The 25,354-nt window shown below is 32.1% G+C and overlaps 1 protein-coding gene across 3 annotated transcripts in view; it reads left to right on the top strand.

Moving 5' to 3' along the window:
- Positions 1 to 20,275, top strand: part of LOC114325880 (myogenesis-regulating glycosidase) — a 128,795-nt gene extending 108,520 nt beyond the window's left edge. For all 3 annotated transcript variants that reach the window (XM_028274015.2, XM_028274012.2, XM_028274014.2), the window contains exons 11-13: positions 7,022 to 7,163; positions 18,939 to 19,101; positions 19,991 to 20,275. In XM_028274015.2, coding sequence (XP_028129816.2) covers positions 7,022 to 7,163; positions 18,939 to 19,101; positions 19,991 to 20,175 — 490 coding nt within the window. In that variant the 3' untranslated portion in view covers positions 20,176 to 20,275. The remainder of the gene's footprint in view (positions 1 to 7,021; positions 7,164 to 18,938; positions 19,102 to 19,990) is intronic.
- Positions 20,276 to 25,354: the final 5,079 nt, after the last annotated feature.

The raw sequence follows: 25,354 nt of genomic DNA, 5'->3' as shown, positions 1-25,354 counted from the left end.
AAATAAAATTTGACAACTGTGAGATTGAACTAAAATGTCATGTTAGAATAAATGTTATACATGTGTATTATCACGGACTTACCTTAACACCTTTATGAATGTATCTTTTTCTATTTTAAAGCTCTTAAAATTATTGGGTAGGCCCGGCCTATCCTGCCTACCCCCAAAAGCCGCCACTGGCATGAACGTGGAAAGTTTTGTTTTACGGGAAATTTCACGAAGAGCTAAAGCTATTGCTCTAACGTTGTTAAGAGTTTGGAGGAGGTGGTCCAATAATGAGACTTCGTGGTCGGGGTCGTGGAAGGTCTTTGGATGTCCCAAAATATTGCAACGCCGTGATTTGCGCCATCTTAGATTTCTTGCTCTCAGAAATAGACGGAACAGTCTACATCTCAAGTACACCTCAGTGTGCTCTCAAGAAAAACAGTTAATCAAATATTATTTGGAATGAAACTGAGAGCTTATTGTCCGCCTTTGGTGCTACCCTTGACACCAGAGCATAATTCTCGGCGCTTAGAATGGTGCAGGGCTCAGCCAAACTGGAATAGCCAATAGAATAATTTTGTCTGATTCAGTGATGAGTCTAGGTTTTTTTGTGTGGCTTTGATGAGCACATACATAAGGGTAAGACGTTTTCGAGGCAAAATACGAAATATAGATGGATGTTGAACGTCATACAGCAAGACAACCAAGCATGATGATATGGGGTACTATATGCTTAAGAAGTAGATCAATTCTAGTTCTTATTAACGGTACTCCGACAGCTTGACGATATAGAATAGAATAGAATAGAATAGAATAGAATAGAATAGAATAGAATAGAATAGAATAGAATAGAATAGAATAGAATAGAATAGAATAGAATAGAATAGAATAGAATAGAATAGAATAGAATAGAATAGAATAGAATAGAATAGAATAGAATAGAATAGAATAGAATAGAATAGAATAGAATAGAATAGAATAGAATAGAATAGAATAGAATAGAATAGAATAGAATAGAATAGAATAGAATAGAATAGAATAGAAAAGAATGGAATAGAATAGAATAGAATAGAATAGAATAGAATAGAATAGAATAGAATAGAATAGAATAGAATGGAATAGAATAGAATAGAATAGAATAGAATAGAATAGAATAGAATAGAATAGAATAGAATAGAATAGAATAGAATAGAATAGAATAGAATAGAATAGAATAGAATAGAATAGAATAGAATAGAATAGAATAGAATAGAATAGAATAGAATAGAATAATAGAATAGAATAGAATAGAATAGAATAGGATATAATATAATAGAATAGAATAGAATAGAATAGAATAGAGTAGAATAGAATAGAATAGAATAGAATAGAATAGAATAGAATAGAATAGAATAGAATAGAATAGAATAGAATAGAATAGAATAGAATAGAATAGAATAGAATAGAATAGAATAGAATAGAATAGAATAGAATAGAATAGAATAGAATACAATATTGGTGAATATATTGGTGAAGTATATATTGGTTTTACATCTCTACCTACAAACCATTCCAAATGCGATCTTTTAACAGGATAGCGCAATACCTAATATTGCTACTTAAATCATGTAGTTCATACAAGAATCCGGTATACAGACTTTGGAGTGGCCATCAAGATCAGCTGATTTGTCACCCATCGAACATGTTTGGAATATGGAAGGTCGAAACCTAAATCGATTGTCACGTCCTCCGGGAAACTTAGACAACCTGTGGCATGCCATAAGAAGAATCTGGATGAGTATTCTGCAATATGGTATAGACTAATTAATTCGATCAATGTCCCATAGAGAAACTGAGTGTAAATAAAACCAAAGAGGCCACTTATTATTAATTATTTGAGGAAAATGGCGTTGCAAATGTGTTTATAGTGTTATCAAATAATAAGATTATCATAATATACTTACAGAAACAAGTATGTCCTTCTAGGTGTTCCATTTTTTTGGTCGTCAAGATACTTCCATATCTTAAATAGTGAATTTTAATTCATATAAATAAGACAAAATTCATATAAAATAAGCCAAAAAGGGGAAGATATTTAAGATAAGTTAATATTGGTATTTTATTAGCTTATACTATTAGTAGTCTAGGAACGGAAGCTTTTCACCTCGCAATTTTTACAGAATGGATCGATTAGCTTGAAAATTTGAGAATAAGTAGCGGATAGTTCAAGGATCAAAATCTATATGATGTGGCGCTTTTACCCCATCTTGGGGGGTGGAAATTTTTTATTACATTTTGACCGCAAAAGTTGATAAAAATATTCATTCTAAGCAGAAAATGTTCTATACATTTTTTTGATATAATTAATAGTTTTCGATTTATTCGCTATCGAAAGTATTAGTTTTATATCGAAAAAATCAATGTTTTTCGATAATACTCATTTACGATTCACTCAATTTTTGCCGTAGAAAAATATTTTTAAACCAATTCTTGCAAATTAAATATCCTACAATTTCATATTTAAACATTTTTTCGTATCTCTGATGCTAATCTTTCTATTCTGAAGAAAATGGCATTTTTTACCAAACTACAAAAATTCGTTATTCGTTTTAACTCCAGTTTTTTAAAAACTAATCATTCTAAGCCAGTCAAACTTCTAGAACCTATTAGACGGAGAGCTAGAGGCGAGAAATCATCGTCATAAGTAATATGGAGTTTGGCATGTGAAATGTGTCTATTGTATATTGATAACTAAGACCCCTTTCAGGCTGACACCTCAGTGGATACAGGAAGTAGCAATACGGGATGAAAGGGGAAAGTTGGTGCAGTCATTAAATGTTTTCACCTTCTATTTTGTTAAACCTCCATCGATTTGCATGAAAATTGGTGAGTAGTTAGAGCATAACTCAAGAAACAAAACTGGTATGGCGCCAACGTATGCTTTTACCCTGGGGGTGGATGCCACCCCTTCTCAGGGGTGAAAACTATTTTATTAAAAATAACCCCACTAATCGATAGAGGGACAAATTTTAAGCAAAATTTGTTACTTCTAATTATTAAAACAAATCAATACTTTTTGAGTTATTAAAGATCAAAGATTTGAATTTTTCGTGAAATAAATGCATGATGTAAAGCGTTTTTTCGTGAATAATTCAAAAACTGTAAGTTTTATCAAAATACTTATGATTACCAAAATTGAAGATAATAAAAAATAAAAGAGATTTGTTATTCGCAAAACCTTTGAGAATTAATAAAAAGTGAGTTATAGGTGATGGAATATATGTATTTTTTTCGGCTAGTACCCAAATCTAAGTATTCAAGCTCAAATAACGGGAAAACGGTGCATTTTATCAAATATATTTACTGAACGCTTGTCAAAGTACTCAAGAATACCTATCAAGTGAGCTCCAGATCAAGTTTATAACATCAAAGCTAAGCAAGTGATGATGAAAATAAGAGAACCCTTTCGAGTTTTTAGGAAAAAGTGAAAATTAAAACATGCTATTTATATATTTATTTTCAAAAATTTGTTAACAGAATAATTTTTAAAGGAATTTCGGGAATGAAGTTAGGATTATAATTTGTTATCAAGTTCATTTTATTACAATTTAAATATAATAAGTTAAAAATGCGAGCATTATTATAACGAAAACTTTGTTTTTTATGTATTTAAATTCCTAATATGGAAAATTGCTATTATGAAAAGTTGTTTAGCATTAAAAATTATGTTTAATGTGCAATTATATCCTACTATTTAAATATTGTGAGCTATAAAGGCACTTTACTGAGCGAAATTCATATTTTTTACACATTGACTAAAATCGATACAATTTTATATAATCTTATGTTTATGATTGCATCTTGGATTTTAGACCGTGCAGATCTTTTTATGAAGAATAATTTTTGTTCGTAAAATTAATAATAAAAGAGTTATAAATAAAAATGATGATTGGTAGGTATCTCTAATTTGAGAAAAAAATTAAATATTTTCTTTTTATTAGAAGAATGTAGATAATAGTTATATTATTATAATAATTATTAATTATTTAATTATAATAATAACAACTATTGCATATATTAGAACACAGTTTTTAATTCCAAACAATTTTTCGTAGTAACAATAATTTACAACAGTGTGAAAAAAAGGTACTTTAATCTTGAGCGAAATTCATATTTTTTAAAATACCTCCTATAATATAGATAAAATTTGCTATCTGATGATTGAATCGTAGGTTTTAGACGATGCAGAACTTTTTATGAATTATAACTTTATTTCGTAAAATTAAAAATAAAAAGTGTCCCGTGATATATGTGTCCAACTTAAGTAGACATACTGTATATTATACAATATAATATACATAATACATAAATCATTATTTAACATTACTTACATTAAAATTAATAAGTAATATTTATTTATTTGATAATTCAATTATTTTACAGTTTATATGAAGTAATATATTTTTGAAATAATATGTATGTTACTAAAATATTATTTTTATATTATTTCGATATTTAATCGAATTTTTTCTATCGATATAAACTTAGTGGCGGTTCTAGCCAGGGGCAGGAGGGCAGCTGCCCCCCCCCCCCCTTCAGTTTTTACAGTACTTTTGTACTATAATTTTCGTTAAAAATGCACGTTATCTTGTTTATTCACCGGTTGTGTTCTCTTGCCCCCCACTTTTTTTGGTCTAGAACCGCCCCTGTATAAACTGAATATGTACAGAAACTGAGGGTGTCCAATAATGGGCACATTTGACATAATATTCAAATACATTTTTGCTATATTTTATATAAATGTCTTAAAACAATTTTAAAAACTTATATAAATAATATAATAATTAAGCTCCAAATTTTTGGAGCCTAAACTTTGAAAAATGTTTGTAGCATAATGTTTAATGGTATCAACTTTTCCGGGAGCTCATTTGATACATATTTCTAAGTACTTTGACAAGTGTTCAGTAAATATATTTTATAAAATACACCGTTTTTCCCGTTATTTGAGCTTGAATACATAGATTTGGGTACTAGCCGAAAAAAAATATACGTTCCATCACCTATAAGTCACTTTTTATTAATTCTCAAAGGTTTTTCGAATAAGAAATCTCTTTTATTTTTTATTATCTTCAATTTTGGTAATCATAACTATTTTGATAAAACTTACACTTTTTGAATTATTTACGAAAAACCGCTTTACATCATGCATTTATTTCACGAAAAATTCAAATCTTTGATCTTTAATAACTCAAAAAGTATTGATTTATTTTACTAATTAGAGGTAATAAATTTTGCTTCAAATTTGTCCCTCTATCGATTAGTGGGGTTATTTTTAATAAAATAGTTTTCACCTCTGAGAAGGGGTGGCATCCACCCCCAGGGTACGCACGTTGGCACCATATCAGTTTTATTTCTTGAGGTATGCTTTAACTATTCACCAATTTTCATGTAAATCGATGGAGGTTTAACAAAATAGGAGGTGAAAACCTTTAATGACTGCGTTAACTTTCCCCTTTCATCCCTTATTGCTACTCCCTGTATCCATTGAGGTGTCAGCCTGAAAGGGGTCATAATTATCAACATACAGTAGACACATTTCACATGCCAAACTCCATATTACTTATGACGATGATTTCTCGCCTCTAGCTCTTAGACTAATTAATAATACATAAATAAAGAAAAATGAATAAGACCAATGGCTGAAAACACCGCTAACTTACATTATTATGCTTCAAATTGGATTTTCCTTATTTTTTCAAAAAAATATATTGATTTTTTAACCGTAACTTTTTTATTTTTTTCTTAGAAAATTTGGTAAAAAAGAATTTTGTAGGTTTTCACAAGATCTATAAGCCTATTAATATTAAATCTTTTTAAAGTCCTCAGTCGCAAAAAGAGGTGACTTTAAAAGGGTTCGTAAAGGTGGTTTTTGCATATGTTATTACAATATTTAATTGTCAATAGCTCACTCAATTTTTACCATCGAAATAATTTTTGCGTACTAGGTACTTAGGAATTAAATAAGCTACAATTGCATATTTAAACATTTTTTCGTATCTTTGATGCTAATTTTTCTATTCTGAAGAAAACGCCATTTTTTCCAAACTACAAAAATTCGTTATTCGCTTTTAACTCCTATTTTTTAAACTAATCATTCTAAGCTAGCCAAACTTCTAGATCCTAATAATAATACATAAATAAAGAAGACCAAATAAGGTCAATGACTAATTTTAATTAGGGTGGTGATTAGGAGGTTGCTTCCGATCACTTTCTCGCTGAAAAAATAGGGACTGGCATTCTTTTCATCGTAAGTCACTTAATTTTTGAGCTAGAGACTTTTTTATTTCTAAAGATATATATTTTAAATACTTTAAATTAGTTTTATTAAGTTATCCTCAAAAAAATGCATAGTTTTCCGGTCTTTTGACTTTGAAACTACAATATTTAGCATTTGACGAAGAAGAGCTAACATATAATAAAGTTGATAAAGTATATCTCGATTACTATTGGTCTTAAAGAAAATAAAAAAAGGGTTTTGTTTATTTTTTTAAATGTTTATTTTTGTTAAGTAAAGTTGTTGTGATAAAACGAAAATTTTAGATATATTAGCAGAAAACTTATTAAAAACATTGGTTTTTTCGATATAAAACTAACACTTTCGATAGCAAATAAATCGAAAACTATTAATTTGATCAAAGAAATATATAGAACGTTTTTTGCTTAGAATGAATGTTTTTACCAACTTTTGCGATCAAAATATAATAAAAAATTTCCACCCTCGATATCGGGTGGCAACCACCCCCATGGTAGAAGCGCCTTACGGCATCATATTCATTTTGATCCTTGGACTATCCATTATTTATTATCAATTTTTCAAGCAAATCGACCTATTCTGTAAAAATTGCGAGGTTTTGTCGTATTTCAAGCTTCAATACTTGGACTATAGGATATAGACCAGTGAAAGATATGTGTTAATTTTCATAGCATAAGTAACTTGTAAACCTATAGTGGCGTAAAAATATTACGATAAAAATATATTAAATATCTTTATTTTTAGAGTTTTACCTGATATGATTGGTGGAAATGGTTACGCTGGAAAATTGCCCGATGCTGAACTTCTAGTGCGATGGACACAGGCTAACACTTTTATGCCCGCAATGCAATTTAGTTATTTGCCATGGGAAATAACATCAACAAAGGTAATATCTGACTTACACTGTGCTCATTTGAAAAGGACCCACCCTTAATATTTCAGAAATGCGACATGTTAGAAAGAAATGCCGAAATACGTCAACTTTTAATTTGAGGGGGATACTTTTTAGCGTTAATGTAATAAACGTCAGACTCGTTAGATATCAAGTCATATCTCATTTAAAAAGTCTTTTAAATCTTTATTCAAACACATTAGTTTGCCTATGATTTCACAACAAAATACTCAAAACAAATATGCAATAGTGAATAGAGTAACCAGAATTGCTATATCATATTATTATTATTACAAAAAATATAACTGTAGGGTAGCAAAGTATGCTAAATGTGCAGTCACTCGAGCGTTATGGAGACCTATTGGGTTGTGAAGAGTAGGTCCTAAAACCAAAAAAAGTTAAGTAAAATTTTCCATTTTAGTGGGGACTTTCCATGGTAGGGGAGCAAAGTACGCTAAATGTGCAGTCACTCGATCGCTTTGGGGACCTATTGGGTTGTGTAGAGTAGGTCCAAAAACCAAAAAAAGTTAAGTAAAGTTTTTCATTTTAGTGGGCGCTTGCCATTTTTTAATTTAAGTTTCCATTTCCAACAATCGTTTTTTCAGAATATAGCGCCATCTATTCATAATTCGAAAAAATATTTCGAATAAAAGTTGCTTATTCTTACGTAAAGAATCCAAATCTGGAATAAAAATGTGTGGCTTCTATTTAAGATTTTAAAGTAACCCCCCCCCCCCACCTCCGTGGGGGGTCGAGTTTAGTACCATTCGATAGATTTTTCAAAAATATTGATTAAGTGTAATGTGCAGTTTTTCGATCTAATGTTTATTTTGCGAAATATCGCGGGATTTGTATTTAAAATTTTAAATATATCCCCCACCCCTCTCCGTGGGGGTCGTGTTTGGTATCATTCAATAGATTTTTGAAAAATACTGAACACGTATTTTTTAGTTTTTCGATCTAACTTTCATTTCGCGAATTATTTGCTTTTATTTTGTGAAACTTTTTAACTCACCCATTTCCTTACGCTCCGCTCAAATCGTCAGATTTTTGAAATATACACTCTTTTGCGTGTACTTAACTTACCTTATTTTAATCTGACAATTTCGATTATTTTTAAGGATAGATTTTTTTTTCGGGCCCCCCTTAACGAACTCCCCTGTGTTAAGAGCCAATATATGGTAGAGGTACATCTACAGGGCACCAGGTTTCTCCCCATATGATAATCTGACGCGCTCGAGTAACTGCAAAAATCCCCGCTTGGGCTCCCCTACCTTTATATATAGGGTGAGGCAGATAACTGGCCTATTAGAAATATTTAGAGACTAAAGGCAACAGAATCATGAAAATTGGAATGATGGGGTTTTGAAGGGTGATCTATTTAATGAAAATATTTTCATCAATTTGCCACTTCCGGTTATACCGGAAGTTGCTTAAAACTTCGTTTTTTTAAATAGAACACCCTGTATATTTTTACATTTTTGGATTCTCCTCGATGTCTTCTTTCTTAAAATATGCGGTTTTGTAATTTTATACAGGGTAGTTTAAAAGCTAATTACGTTTTTTTATTAATTTCGTAGCAACTTTCACACCCTGTAGAATTGTAGTAGTTGGATATCAAAAACTCTATTTATATTAAAATGATTTTTAATATAGTCTACTATTATTAAAAATTATTAATATAGCAAAATATTAAATTTTAGTATACAGGGTTGGTCGAAACTCCGAATGAGGATTTTCTGAATTTTCTTAAATGGGACACCCTGTATTTTAGTATTGCAATGAAACGACATTTTATGGTACTTTTTTATTTCTTAAGCATTCCCTATACCTAAATGCTTTAATTTGTGCTTAATTGTTAATCGCGCCAAGAATGTTAACTACGTAGGTATTTTGATAGCTCAACCATTATTGGCAATTTTAAAGATCAGTCTAGATTAATATGTATTTATTTCCGAAAAATTATTTGTGATTGAATATTTTCACGGCCAACCTAATAAAATTTCACGTATTTTTTGTTGAAATTAATGTTTGGCTTGAATCACCAATAACTCACAAATTAAAGTAGTTAGGTATAGGGAATGCTTAAGAAATAAAAAAGTAGCATAAAATATCATTTCATTACAATAATAAAATATAGGGTGTTCCATTTAAGAAAACTCAGAAAATACTCTTTCCGAGTTTCGACCAACCCTGTATAGTAAAATTCAACATTTCACTATACTAACAATTTTTAATAATAGTAGACTATATTAAAAATCATTTGAACATTAATAAAGTTTTTGATGTCAAACTACTACAATTCTACAGGGTGTGAATATTGCTAGGAAATTAAGAAAAAAACGTAATTATCTTTTATACTACCCTGTATAACATTACAAAGCCTCATATGTTAAGAAAGAAGACATCCAGGAGAATCCAAAAATGTAAAAATATACAGGGTGTCCCATTTAAAAAAAACGAAGTTATAAGCCACTTTCGGTATAACCGGAAGTAGCAGATCGATGAAAATATTTTCATTAAAAAGATCACTCTTCAAAACCCCTTCATTCCAATTTTCATGATTCTGTTTCCTTTAGTTCACGAGATATTGCTAATAGGACTTTTATCTGCCTCACCCTGTATACTATATTATATTTACTATACTACATTATATACAGTGCGTCCATAAAGTAACGCATAAATTCATTATTTCGTAAACCGGCGACATTAAAGAAAAGCCCCGAAACAGGTCGGTTTTTATTTTTAAATTCCGATTTTTTGGCATATATATCATACTAGTGACGTCATCCATCTGGGCGTGATGACGTAATCGATGAGTTTTTTAAATGAGAATATGGGTCATATGATAGCTCATTTGAAAGGGTATTCAATTTTCTATTCACTAATATACACAATAACATAATTATTTATACAAGGTGTTCAAAAAACATTTTTTTAATTAAAATAATTGAGACAAAAAGAAGAATGTATGTAATTTACTTAATTCAAAATACGTTTTACTGTTGTCAGAAAACAGGAAAAAAATGTTTATTTGACAAATAAATATTGTTTTTCGCTTAAATTCAATGTTAAAGCTGCCACCCACCTGTCTCTTGGCAGTTTGAACATTTCGTTTAAGCGAAAATCAATGTTTATTCCTCAAATAATTTTTTTTCTGTTTTCTGAGAGTAGTAAAATGTATTTTGAATTAAATAAATTACATATATTCTTCTTTTTGTCTCACTTATTTTAATTAAAAAAAGGTTTTTTGAACACCCTGTATAAATAATTATGTTAATGTTTATATTATTGGATAAAGAATTGAATACCCTTTCAAATGAGCTATCACATGACCCCTATTCTCATTTAAAAAAATCATCGATTGCGTCATCACGCCCAGAAGGATGACGTCACTAGTATGATATATATGCCAAAAAATCGTAATTTAAAAACAAATATCGACTTGTTTCGGGATTTTTCCTTAAAGTCGCCGGTTTACGAAATAACGAATTTATGCGTTACTTTCTGGACGCACTGTATAATCAATACCCTTATACCTTACGGTGTCGGGTTTACAATTTCTACATTATAATTACTAGTATCTATACTAATCATTTAAAAACTTTTTCCATTCTTTCGATTCTTCGCCACATTGGTTACCTCTATCCATGTTATTCTTTTCTTTTCTAGTATTCTTCTTACTACCCCATTCCATGTTGTTCCTGGTCGTCCTCTTTTCTTCCTTTTCTGTATTTTTGCTTCTCAAACCTTCCTCACTGGTCTCATTTTGTCCGTTCTTTGCAAGTGTCCCCACCAACTAAGTTGCCTTTTTTCAATGTATTCCAGAGTAGCTTCTATATTTAGATCTTCTCGTATATCAGTATTTCTTAATCTATCATATCTGGTCACATTCTTAACTCTTCTTAGATATTTCATCTCGACTGCTTGGATTCTGCTTTTCTGTCTTTCATCCAACACCCATGTTTCACACCCATAGGTTAGTATGGGCCTGAATATCGTCTTGAACACGTTGATTTTTGTTTTTTGTGTTATTTCGCTTTTGCTGATGAATTTCTGGTGCATTGTATAATACAGCTTCATTGTTTTGTCTATTCTATCATTGATTTCTAACTTAGTTCTTCCTGTTGCATCTATTTCCACCCCTAGATATTGAAACGATTTTACTTGTTCTATGCTTATATCTTGAATCACTATATTCAATATCTCTGGGTTTTCATCATTAACCATTAATTATGTTTTTTGTTTGTTGATTTTTATGTCATATTCTTCTATAACTTCATTCCAGAGATTTAGATTGTACTGTAAGTTGTTTCTGCTGTCCACTATTATTACTACATCATCAGTAAATCATATATTCATAAGTATTCATATAATCATCTATTCATAATTCGAAAAAATATCTCAAATAAAAGTTACCTATTTTTACGTAAGGAATCCAAATCTGCAATAAAAAATGGGGCTCCCATTTAAGATTTTAAAGCAACCCTCACCCCACCTCTGTGGGGTTCGTGTTTGGTGCCATTCGATAGATTTTTCAAAAATATTGAATAAGTGTATCTTTCAGTTTTTCAATCTGATGTTCATTTCGCGAAATATCGCGGGATTCGTATTTAAAATTTTAAATTTACTCCCCGCCCCTCTCCGTGGGAAGTCCTGTTTGGAATCATTCGATAGATTTTGAAAAATATTAAGCACTTATTTTTTAGTTTTTCGATCTGTCATTCATTTCGCGAAATATTCGCTTTTTTCTTGTGAAACTTTGGACTCACCCATTTCCTTACGCCCCGCTCAAATCGTCAGATCTTTGAAATATACACTGTTTTGCATGTACTTAACTTACGTTATCTTAATCGCATGATTTAGAGTTTTTCTAAGGATAGATTTTCCCCCCTTAACGAACACCCCAGCATTAAGAGACAATATATGGTAGAGGTACATTTTCAGGGTACAAGGTTTCTCCCCATGTAATAATCTGATGCGCTCGGGTAACTGCAAAAATCCCCGCTTGGGCTCCCCTACCATAAACATCATCAAGAGGAGAAAACATAATACTTCGATCATATAATTAGAGGATCTAAATACCATCTACTTCACCTTATAATACAAAAAAAGTAGAGGAAAAGGGATCGATTGATCGGAAGAAACTGTCATGGTTGTGTAATAACTAGAGACTGGAAAATATGCACTAAAAAATGTCTAAAATATGCATGCAATATGCATTTTAAAACAAGCTGAATATGCACAATTAACATGCAAATATGCATTTATATATGCACTTATTTTTATATGAATAATTTTATGGTTTACGTTAAATACATAAATAAATAAAAAATAATAAAAATAAATAAATAGGTTTGAATTTAAACCAAATTGTATTATTATTTCTTAATATATTTTTTCAACTTCAGGTTTTGTGACAAATAAAACGGCAAAATATTTTATTTTGACCACAAGATAAATAAGAGTACAATAAAATAAATGTACATATTTTTATTGTTACAATATTGATTCATATTTTCTAAACTAATATTATAAAAAGAGTACAATAAAACAAATTTACATATTTTTATTGTTACAATAAATAATCATATATTGATTCATATTTTCTAAACTAATATTATGTCTTCTATCTGTTAATATTTGTTTATAGGCAGAAAAAGATCTCTCAACGTCACAAGATGTAATTGGGGCATATTTAAACTTTGCTATTAGAGACGGATCCATATTAATATTTTCATCGAAGTTTCCAAAATTGATTATATTATTTATTGAACGCAATAAAGTGAAACCCTCATTTTTGTTTAAAACGTCATCAAGTTTATCTTTAATTTTTACTCCAATTTCCCCATTCAGATTTGTTATTTTCTGTTTAACCGAATCAACAATAGACATACTATTGTGAAGACATAAATTTTGAGCCTCTAATTTTGTAATTGAACTTTCAATGATATCGAAATTCGATTTTATATACAACAATTGATTTTTAATAGACTTTTCTTTAAAAATATTTTGACAGTTATCAATAGCGGTACAAGTCGGATCAAAACTTGAAATAACGCTTTTGATGTCGTCGTAGTGTTCAGATAAAAATATAGCACTTTTAAGCCAAGTTCCCCATCTGGTTAATACTGGTTCTGGTGGTAAAGGAATATCGGGAAGCATCTCCCTATATACCTGTACACGTAGTGGTGCTTTCAGAAATACTTTTTTTACATTATTTATTAAGGTGTTTACATTGGGAAATTCAATTCTAACTTTCTCTGCAACTCTGTTTAGGCCGTGCGCCAAACATGTACAGTGAATTAAATTAGGGAAAAAGATTTTAAGATTGGATGCAGCTTTCATCATATATGAGGCGGCATCACTAAGCATTAATAATATTTTTTCAAATGGTACTTGATCAGGTAAAAAAAAATTTGTTAGGGATTCGTTAACAAATCTAGCTATTGTAGCATAGTTTGTTTTTTCCAAACATTTTACACTAATTAAGTATGAGTTTTTAAAATCGCCAGAGTCGTTAAGAACTCCAACAATTAGATTCGCAATTTGTCGACCCTTTGTATCCGTTGTTTCGTCGACGGAAATCCAAAGATATTCGGCTTTTAACTGATTTTTAATACTCGTCATCACATCTTTGTAACATGCACTGACATATTTTTTCCGAAGAGTTGAAGAACTTGGTATTTGAGCTGGTTTATCTTTAATCTTGCAATAAGTTTTTAAAAAGTTTTGACACGATTTATGTTCTAACTTGTGCAGAGGGATATTGCAGTTCAAAAAAAAATGGCATAAATCCTTTGCAAAGGTTTCTTGCCCAACTGACGTATTCTGAATCTGCAAACTGTTCTGTAGAATCTGCTGGCGAGGTTTATTATCATTTTTTGATAGCTTAGTTTGGTGAAGTGAAGTTTTTATGTGTTGAACTACTTGGAATTTCTTTTGACATGGAATCTGGAATATAATGATAATGATGTTTTAGATGTTTTCGTAAATAGATACCTACATTAAAATGATCAAACTTTTTAAACCTCCCCCAATTTTTTTTTATTTCTCAAAGTGAAATTGAAATCGTCAAACAATAAAGTACAGTCAGTGTACCGTAGTATACAGGGTGGGCCACTCTCAACACCTCGCTCTGTATAAGCCAAACCGTTGCGAACTTTAAAAAACAGTTTTTGAAGAAATGGGACGGTTTGTCATTTTAGAATAGACAGACACATAGATGTGCAAAGAAGTTTGATAAGTTTAAAAATCTATTGAAGTGGAGAACTTACCTTTTTATCACAAATGGTGCAAAACATACTTTCACTGTCGATAACTTTTAGATGATTGTTACTTCCAATCCAACTTCTGAGAAGACTTGATTTTTCCCTTGCTACTTTAGGCATTTTCACAATAATAATAAAATGATTTTTTTACACAGTATAGTCAATAACTTGCAATCACAAAAGTTGAATAATCGGCGATTGATTTAAGACTAACCATTCATAAAATAAAATAATCTATCCTACCCTTAAAATGCTTAAAATTTCGTTTTGGTTGGTTTTCCCAGAATAATTCATAGTTGGCCGACACCAGCAGAAAGTACAGGTAATATTTGTAATGTTATTCAAAATATAATCGGTATTTACTTAGGTAATTTGTAAATTCTGAGAAGTCTATAAATCTTAAATATCCGGATAATGATACCTGCAGCTATAAATAACGCCCATTATGTTTATGGGTACAACAACAAAGGAGCTTAACAGCAAAATATTTACTTTCACATTTTATTTTAATGGATGTTGATGTTACTAATATATACCTTATTTTTAAATGGGGTAGAGTAAATTCCCATCAAAATATGCATTTATATGCTCTTAAATCTCCAAATATGCAAGGCATATGCATTTATGAAAAACATGAGAAATATGCAGCATATATATGCATATGCATTTTGCATATAATCCAGTCTTTAGTAATAACAGACAATGGTATGGTTCCACAGTAACATAATTAGTTTGCACAGCAGCCGATAGAGAAAGGTTTCAGGAAATTGTAAACATGATGACGGCCAACGTCTAAATACATACACGGTACCTAAAGAAGAAGTATATACTATTATGATTTGAAATGGTATATAAAAAAACTGTATAAAAAGTAAGAAGAAGAAAAATTTGTAAAATTATGTTATATTATGTCTAGATTTACAGTTTAAATTTATTGTGTTGGTGCAGTGTAAAATAGACTTGTAGGTATACTGTAAAAGAGACTTTAGATTTATTTTTCTTGAAATGAGATGACTTATCTACCTATTTTTTTTTCAAGAATTAATTTCTCTTACCACGAAACAAGTCATTAAGTGGGTATTAGGAGAAAGTTTAATGCCTTCGTTTTAGCAGGATTTGTAAACTAGTATGAAAAGTAGAAAGTACCTAGTTGAATTTTGAGAATTTTGTAAAGTTTTGTAATCAAAATTATGGAAGGGATGGAGAGGCGGAAATGATTTTTGAAGCGAGGGAAGAGAGATTAAACGGTGAAAGAAATTTGTATTGTGGTAATAAGTGAAAATAAAAGTGTTGAAAGCTGTGAGCTGCAGTGTGAAAAAGTTGGCAGTATTTGTAATTAGGAATCATTTACTATTCTTGGAGCGAAGCATAGATGAGGAGCATTTTGGCCCAACAGGAGCAGTAAACTTTGATTAGGAGTTTTGTCTAGAGTTTGGTTTTTTATGAGCAGAACCAGAGAAGGAGTTTGTTTTCATAGGGAACTGTCTGCAGTTTTTTTTTACAGTAGAACCAGTGAAGGAGTTTGTTTGATAGGGAACTAATTAAAGCACATTCGTTTCAAAATGTACAGAAAAAAATAAAAATTGTGAAAAATAGACATTGATGAACTAATTTAATAAAAAATAATTTTTTAAATTTAATATGAAACATATTGTTTTAGGGAAACATTTATTTATAAGGTAATTATTTCATGTATGAAAATCTACAAGGTATTTGATCATTATATTTTATTTTATTGCACAAATTGAATTCTTTTATTTATTTACTTGGACTCATCTTTTTTTTCTTAAACACTATTAAGAGAAAAGGTATTTTGTGAACTCAATTAAGAACCCTGAGATAAGAAAAGCATATATTTATTAATCTGGCGTCTGAAATAAAATTTATTAAATTATCTTTTTGTTTGAATTTGCTAATTGGTTCATAATTAATTTGTTTATTGTTTTATCTAATTTCAAAATTTGGTTAACGTAGACATGGTGATGAACCGGTTAAAAATAGATATTCTGATCGTGAGTGAGGTACGAGGACAAGGAGCCGGTAAAAGAAAAATCAAACCCAGGAGTTGTGCCGAAATCTTTTGCGCCCTCTACGTAGAAAAAAAAAGTGGTCGAAATGCAAGTACTGCAAGCGCCAGTTAACTTGGCGACAGCGAATATGAGCGAATACGCACAACGACACTGAGACTGATGATCATCCCATAAGCCACTGTGCAATGCGTCTCGCCAAGTTAACTGGCGCTTGCAGTATACGATTATATTTCCTTTTAATTCAGGTTCCACTTGGGTTTGCAGTTCACCTAATTCATCATCGAAGAGAAGTCGCCTGCTGACTTCTCGTTGCTTCATATAGAGGTCGCTATTAGTGTACTCAGACATGTTATGTGATTATAACGGTCATATAGTTAAGAGTAATTCATTTCAGTTCAAGAAACCACCAGTTTTCCTGATAAGAGGTGAGAACTTCGGAACATGTGTAGAGCAGTGGTGGTGCTTGAATTGGAAAGAACTGTCCAGTTTCATTTCAAAGTTTTTCTCTACCTAAAGAGTGCAAAAGCACAGAATAAATAACAACACAGAAGCGAATCTGACTGTCGTTTCCATTGATCTTGTAGGGACCGAAATATTTGACCTTGTGCACCAGTTACAGAATAGAACTTGATGTTCTAAGGAATAGACCATTCCAAATTAGGTAATATTTTTGACAAGTAGTTATTAATTAAATAAGAAATATAAAATTTAACTATAAAATATAAAATAAAACATATAAATATAAAATTTAACTATATAACTGTCACGTCAGTCGCAAAAGTGAGGTTGCACCAGTTACGTCGACACATGAGCATGAAAATTGTGTTACCGTTTTCGTCAGGAATGTCGCTTCTCTGTGGTTATTTATTCTGTGGCAAAAGGTGGTGTTTTCAAGGGTAAACTGCAGATGTATTGTCAGAATAAAAGGTTATTCCTAACATCGTCCAATAGCTCCCAGTAAGTTTGGATACGAAGTTTACCTAATTTGCCATTGAAGGTTGCTTCGTATATAGTATTAAGCTTAAAACGTATACAAAAAGTATAATAGTAGGAGAGAGGTATGATAGATTAAAAGCATGCATTTTATCTCCACAGGTATTAACCATGCAAGGTCAATACAGCTGTTTTTGAAAATTATATGAACTTGCGTGCATAGAAATCCGCCCACTTAAAAATTTGGTCATTTTTGATGTCTCGTATTCCCTAAACCTGTCGGCCGATTTAAGTTTTTTTTAATATGTTATAGCCTGATTCTTCAACAGTAACGCTTTAATTTTTATCGAATACCAGGTGTACAAATCAAACTGTGTTTTTTTCTCAAAGTTTGCAACACCCTGTGGAAAATTCTACCATCTATAAAATACTGAAATTAAAACATACTTATAGCCTCGGTTTTCTTAACAATCTGGTTTTTGATTCATTCGCTTATGATGGATAATAAATAAGTTAGGTACCTTAATAACTAGACATATTCTTTATCAATACAGGGTGTTTTTAAATAAATGCCACAAACTTTAAGGGGCAATTCTGCATGAAAACATAATGACAGTTGCTTTATAAACGTATGTCCGCAAATGTTTCGTTACCGAGATACGGGATGTTGGATTTTTTCTTACAAACTGACGATTTATTTATTGCTTTAAAACCGGTATAGATATGCAAATAAAATTTGGTGGGTTTTCAGACGTAGTTATTGCACATTTTTGGCATACAATTAAGAATTTGATATTTACCATTGGCGCGCATACGTGTAATATGACCGATCATATTACCCGTATGCACGCTAACGGTGACTATAAAATTCTTAATGGTATGTCAAAAAATCTGCAATAACTATCTCTTAAAACCTAAATTTCATTTGCGTGTCGCAACTGGTTTTAGAGCAATAAATAAATCGTCAGTTTGTATATATTTGAGGACATAATATGTATTACGTTTATAAACCAAACTGTCATTTTTTTTTTCATGCTGTTTTCCCTTTAAAGTTTGTCGCCGTAATTTAGAAACACCCTATATTGATGAAGAATATGTGTAGTTGTTAAAGTACCTAACTTTTTATTGTTCAACATAAGCGAATGAATAAAAAAAAACAGAATGTTAAGGAACCCTAAGGCTGTAGTTGAGTTTTAATTTCAGTATTTTATAAATGCTAGAATATTCCACAGGGTTTTGCAAACTTTGAGAAAAAAGCACAGTTTGTTTCATACACCCGGATTACAATGAAAGGTTACCTATTTAGCAACAATATTATTACACTGGTATTATTATGGAATAAGGCTATAACATATTTTATTAAAACAGCACTTAAATCGGCGGCCAACAAATTTAGTAAATACGAGACATCAAAAATTACCAAATTTTTAAGTGGGCGGATTTCTATGCACGTAAGTTTATATTATTTTTATATTATGAGTAAAATTTTCAATCTAAAGGTACAGGAATTAAAAATAACTCAAACTTTGTTTTAGTTTAACGTTGCCAAAATTGTAAAGAAGTTTGTGGACCTTCACGAAAAATATGCTGATCACATTATTAGAGCCATGAAAAACAGCGTTGAGAAGGGTTCACCGGTCAATCCTCCAATTTGGTGGATTGCGCCTAAAGACGTACAAGCCTTGGGATGTGATGATGGTAAGTCAAGAAGATTATCTAAGTGAGATACGTTTTTAATTTTTTAAACTTTTTTCGACTACCTTGTGAAAATCAGTTAAAAAATAAAGAAAAAATAGAAATTTTGCGAAATTAATACAAGATTCGCCTATTTTTGAGGATACTAATATAATGCTTTCAGTTCTATACTAAATTTTGAACATTTAATAAAGTTATTCATAGAAGCTATTTATTGGAATCAGACAGCTATCATAAAGTCTAATGGTAACACGTCAAGGCCAATTGAAATACAAAGAGGTGTCAGACAGGGCTGTGTGCTACCACCGTTACTCGATATCCGTTTAAGGTCTACTCGGAGATGATATTTGCGAACGCTTTATCGCGCTGTTCAGAAGATATCAGGTTAAACGGATAAAGAGTACATAAATAAAATCCGATATGCAGATGACACTGTTTTAATGACTGACTCAGAACATAGTCTCCAGATACTGTTAAATAGGGTCACTGAGAGTTGTGAAAAAATGATAATGATCAATACTGCGAAAACCAAAGTTATCAATATAACAAAGAACAAAAATTTAGCCCTTCCAATGTGAACCACCAACAACTTGAATACGTAGACCAATAGAAATATCTTGGCTGCTGGTTCAACAATCTACTTGATTATAAATAAGAACTATTAATAAGAGCGAGAATAGAGGTACCCCGACAAGGCTTTATTAAAATGAAAAGCTTATTTTGTAACTTAGCATTAATATCAGTCTTAAATGTCGTTTTCTACATTGTCGATAGGTAAACTATATTTTAATAACATTGATGCAACATGATTTTTTTTAATTCTAATAATTTAGATAGCAGTTTAGTGTAAATAGTATTTAGGGCAATATACTAAATATACTAAATATTTTAGAGTACTTGGTTGGAGAAGAAATCCTAGTGGCACCAGTAATAAAAGAAGGAGCAACTAGCAGGGACGTATATTTGCCAGCAGGAAAATGGGTAGATGGAAATAATGGTGATATCTACCAAGGGCCCGTAACAGTTGATTATGATGCTGGAATAGACATATTGCCTTTTTTTATCCTTAGTCAATAGGACACAAAAATAAATTTATATAAAGCCAATGAATAAATGTATTTTTGATATTATTGTAATAATTTAAAATTGAAAATAATAAATAACCCCATAAAATAAGGGTGTTTGTTTGGATTGAGAAAAGATTCCATTTAATGTTAGCTCAAGTTATAAGTCATAAATTACACAGCCCAACAAAAAAAATTTTGTCTTACTGCCGAAAAAAGATCAAGTGATTTTAGTTAATTCATCTGTGTTGATTCCAAAAATACAAACCTTTTCTTTGTATCAGCTCTAGTTTTCGAGATATAACATACTTATCAAATACTTAAACATTCTTCCATTTCTATATATTCCACCAATATAATTGCAATATGTTTATAAACAAACTTAACAAATTCTAAAACAAATGGGCAAATAAACAAAAGGGCCAATTTTGGTGTTCCTTTAGGAGATCAAGATAAATTCTGAGCTCCACTTGTAGTGTGCAAAACTTGTATTGAAAACTTGCGACAGTGGACGAAAGGACAACGAAAATGTTTAAATTTGGTTTTCCAATGGTATGGAGGGAACCAAAAAATCATTTTTACGATTGCTATTTTTGTCTTGTGAATATAAAGGGTATTAATCGTAACAATCGACAAACGTGAACATATCGTAACCTGGATTCAGCAATAAGACCACTTTCAAATCAGATTGAGCAGATACCCATTCCAATTAGCAGTCTACCTATGTTACCAGAGGATAATGCCGAAACGTTATTTGACGAACTGCAGACTAATAGATTTGAGGAAGACGACAGTGATTTTGAAGAGGATTCAACACGTCCTGAGCACTTTACTCAGGAAGAGCTAAGCGATCTTATCAGAAATTTGAACCTTCCATAGGATTCTTCCGAGTTGCTTACCTTCAGACTAAAAGAAAAGAATGTTCTTCACCCAGACACCAAAATTACATACTACCGTAATAGAGATAAAAGATCTTTTGGCTTTTTTTCTCAGCAAGATATTATGGTTTTTTATAACAATATTAAAGGACTATTTAAAAAAAAAATGGGTGTATCGGAGTATACACCAGATCACTGGCGTCTTTTTATCGACAGTTCCAAACGAAGTTTAAAGTGTGTCCTTCTACATAATGGCAACAAATATGGAAGTATACCAATTGGGCATTAGAGTGGAATAAATGCTCAACAATTTTAACAAACACGGTTGCCATATGAGTATTAAAATTCATTACCTCCACAGCCACTTAGACCGTTTCCCAGAAAATCTTCACCAAGATATCAAAACGATGGAAGAGGAGTATCAGGGAGATGGGGCTATCACATGATGGCGGATTACTGCTGGAGTCTTCAAAGAGACCGTCCTTTTAAAGCCTTTGCAAGAAAATCATACAAAAGGAAGTTTTTAGGTGACGCCGAATAACACATTTTTGTTGCGACGCTGCCGGTTAGGTTAGATGAAAAGTTGAGTTTTTTTGGCAGATATGTGTGATGATTTTTGTAAGTACATTATTGTATAATAAATATCTTACTTTTTATTCGTATTTGGTTTATTTCATGGGTAGCAGCACTACATATATATGTAGGTAGTGCTGCGTTAAATTACCCTATATGTTAGAATGTTGTCGTATTTTCTGAAAACGATCTGTTGTAGCAAATCTGGTGGTATTTTTGAATTCAGCAGACCCAAATTACCTAGAAACAGTAAAAAAATTTCTGGCAGCACACTGTGTGTTTACCAGTGTTATGAATTTGACTGATATATTTTCATGAACTGTAAAGTCCAATAACTTTATATATAGACTTAAACCCTTAAACCAAAGAGTTGTGCAACTTAAATTATAATTGCAATGTGTTTTATTGTTGTCAATAAACAAATCTAGTTTTATCAGTAAAAAATTCACTTTTACCAAAGGTTTATAATATATAACTTAGCAGTTGTGTAGGGTCTGATTTACTTTTTACGCACTTCTTCTTAATGTGCCTACCCATGGCGAATGTTATCCATCATCCTGGCAATCTTTATATTGTCTGTATCATATTGTCGTGGAAAACTGCACAAATGCTGGTGTGGAACCAGGTTGTAAGGTTCTTTAACAAGGACCAGGTTCTTCTTCTTCTTGGACATTGCTTTCCAAATATTTTTCCCTACAGGATGGCTTGTACGAGACCACATTCTGGATTCATTTCGCATAATGTGTCCGAAGTGCTGTAGATTTCGAGATTTGATAGTGGTCAGTATCTCTCGGTTTCTCTCCACTCTTGGGAACACCTCCTCATTTATGACATGGTTAGTTCACGTGATCTTAAGCATTCTTTAGTATATCCACATCTCAAACGCTTCCAATATTCTGTACATATCTTCGTTCAATATCCACCATACACCTTCTTCTTAAAGTGCCTATCCGTTCCGGATGTTGGCGATCATCATGGCTATCTTGATTTTGTTTACCGCAGCGCGGTACAGTTCAGTGGTAGTGCTGTTATACCACTTTCGTAAATTTTGAAGCCAGGAAATGCGTCTTCTTCCCGGTCCTCTTTTACCATTTACCTTCCCTTGGAGAATCAGTTGGAGAAGGCCGTAACGTTCTTGATTTCTCGTTACATGTCCTAGATATTCTAATTTTTTTGTTTTGATGGTTATGAGAATTTCACACTCTTTCCCCATTCTACGCAGGACTTCCACATTAGTAATTAGGTCAACCCAGGATATACGTAAGATGCGCCTATAACACCACATTTCGAAAGCTTCTAGCCGATTCATAGATGCAATAGTTAGTGTCCACGTTTCCATTCCGTAGAGCAGAACTGTGAATATGTAGATTTTCAACACACGATATTTTGTTTTTAATGATATGTCTCGACTGTTGAAAATGGGTCTCATTTTAACGTATGCTGCTTTCGCTTTTATTATTCGCTGTTTAATTTCTGTCGAGTGGTCCCATTGGCTATTTAAATTCCTACCCAGATATGGGGTCTAGGACGTTTCATCGCCACCGTTTCGATGGCACCAGTTCGATGCCGATGCCGGCCGAGTCATCGCCAGTCAATTAATCGCTATCTGATATATTTCCGAGTTTTCGAGAGTTACAATTATTATTTATTTTTACTATTAATTAGGAATTCTAGGAAATGCGAGATATGACGGCGATGAAATGGACTGGCGATGAACCAGCGGCATCGAAACGGCGGCGATGAACCGGCGGCGATGAAACGTCCCATTCCGCCAGATATATATATTGCTCAACTCTTTCGATATTCTGTTGTTTGACTGTAAGTTGAGCGTTTAATATTGGTTTTTTACTAATTGTCATAAATTTGGTCTTCTTTAAGTTAAGAGCTAGTCCATATCTGCTACTGACTTCTGTTATACGATTCGTTAATATCTGTAAATCATTCAAATTATCGGCGAAAACTATGGTGTCATCTGCATATCTAATGTTCATCTAATCTGCATTCAGAGTAAATATTGAATAGTAGTGGAGATAAAATAGAGCCTTGTCGTACTCCTCGTTCTATTGCAATTTTATCAGTTAACTGGTCTTCTATTTTGATTTTTGCCGTTTAATTGTAATAAATGTTTCTGATAATTCTTAGATCGTTATTGTCAATTCCAATTTCTTGCATTAGAGTTAATAATTTGTCATTTTTCTGTCAAGTGCTTTCTGGTAATCTATAAACATACGTATATATTACAATTTACATCCCTGCATCTCTGAAATAGCACTTGCATAGCAAAAAGGGCCTCCCGTGTTCCCAGAGCATCACGAAATCCGAATTGTGTTCTTGTTAGTTGTTCCTCGCACTTTGTATATATTCGTTTGTGAACCATACACCATTCAACCTCAACAAGATAATTAACATTATTGACAACATGCTGACAAACAGAACCTTCCAGGTAATAATGGGAAAGGAGATGAGAAAACAGATGAAACTTAACAATGGTCTTCCACAGGGTTCTGTCCTTGCCCCTTTACTTTTCAGCCTCTACATTGCTGACATGCCTGAAACCGAATCTCGGAAGTTTGGATATGCTGACTTATTACAGAAATCACTATCACGAATAACCTATCCATCCTCAGCGAATACCTTAAGAAATGGAGACTAAAACCAAGTACCACAAAAACTGAAATGTCAGCTTTTCATCTCAACAACAGGCTGGTAAACAGAGAATTACGAGTGTATTTTAATAACAAACTGTTGAAACACAATAAATACCCGAAATGCCTTGGGGTTACTCTAGACAGAACGCTAACATTCAGAGAACACCTGACGAAAACAGCAGCAAAATTGAAAACACGCAAAAATATAATACAGAAACTCTGCGGCACTACATGAGGGTCCACAGCATCAACTTTAAGATCCTCTGCTCTTGGCCTGATATATCCGGTGGCAGAATACTGTGCACCAGTGTGGCTAAATAACAGGCATACCCACATGGTCGACACTCAACTAAACCGTGCTATGCGTATGATAACAGCCACAATTAAGCCCACCCCTACAATGTGGCTACCTGCCCTTAGTAATAGAGCACCACCTAACCTACGCCACGAACGTGCATTGGTTAAAGAATATAACAAAATATTGGATAGTCGCCAGCTTCTAGTCCACAACGACATCCCCGATATTCTTGTAAACCGTCTCCGATCCAGGTTACCCCCTCTAAAAGCTGCTCATTCACTGCAGCAATTCAACTTTGACTTAAATACCCGATGGAGAGAAGATTGGGAAAGTAAAGCAGATCCGCATTACTATAGTCTACCGGACATCATAGAAAAACCTGGCAAATTTGAACGTCCCCTTAAGATTTGGGCAGAGCTTAATCGAATTAGAAGAAACTGTGGTAGATTCGCCGACTCCCTCTACAGATAGGGTAAACTTCCCTCGCCTTCTTGTGACTGCGGCGCTGCAAGACAGACGTTCAGACATATAATTCAGGACTGTCCACGCAGAGCATACATAGGCGACCCTATAGACTTTGTAATGGGAACCGAAGGGTCAATAGAATATAAAAAAATCTGGACATATGTTTGTGATGCATTGTATAATGCATAAATCTAATTAATTACCTATTCTGTGATGTAGGCCGTACGCTACATAAATAAACCATTCAACACCTAAGAACAAAATTCAAGAATATTCAAAAAAGAACAGAGAAGACATAGCATCACAGAATTCTTACTTTTACATCAAGAG

Source organism: Diabrotica virgifera, chromosome 1 (genome assembly GCF_917563875.1).
Source record: "Diabrotica virgifera virgifera chromosome 1, PGI_DIABVI_V3a".
NCBI classification, from domain to species: Eukaryota; Metazoa; Arthropoda; class Insecta; order Coleoptera; family Chrysomelidae; genus Diabrotica; species Diabrotica virgifera.
This window is presented reverse-complemented; position numbering and strand designations above follow the sequence as displayed.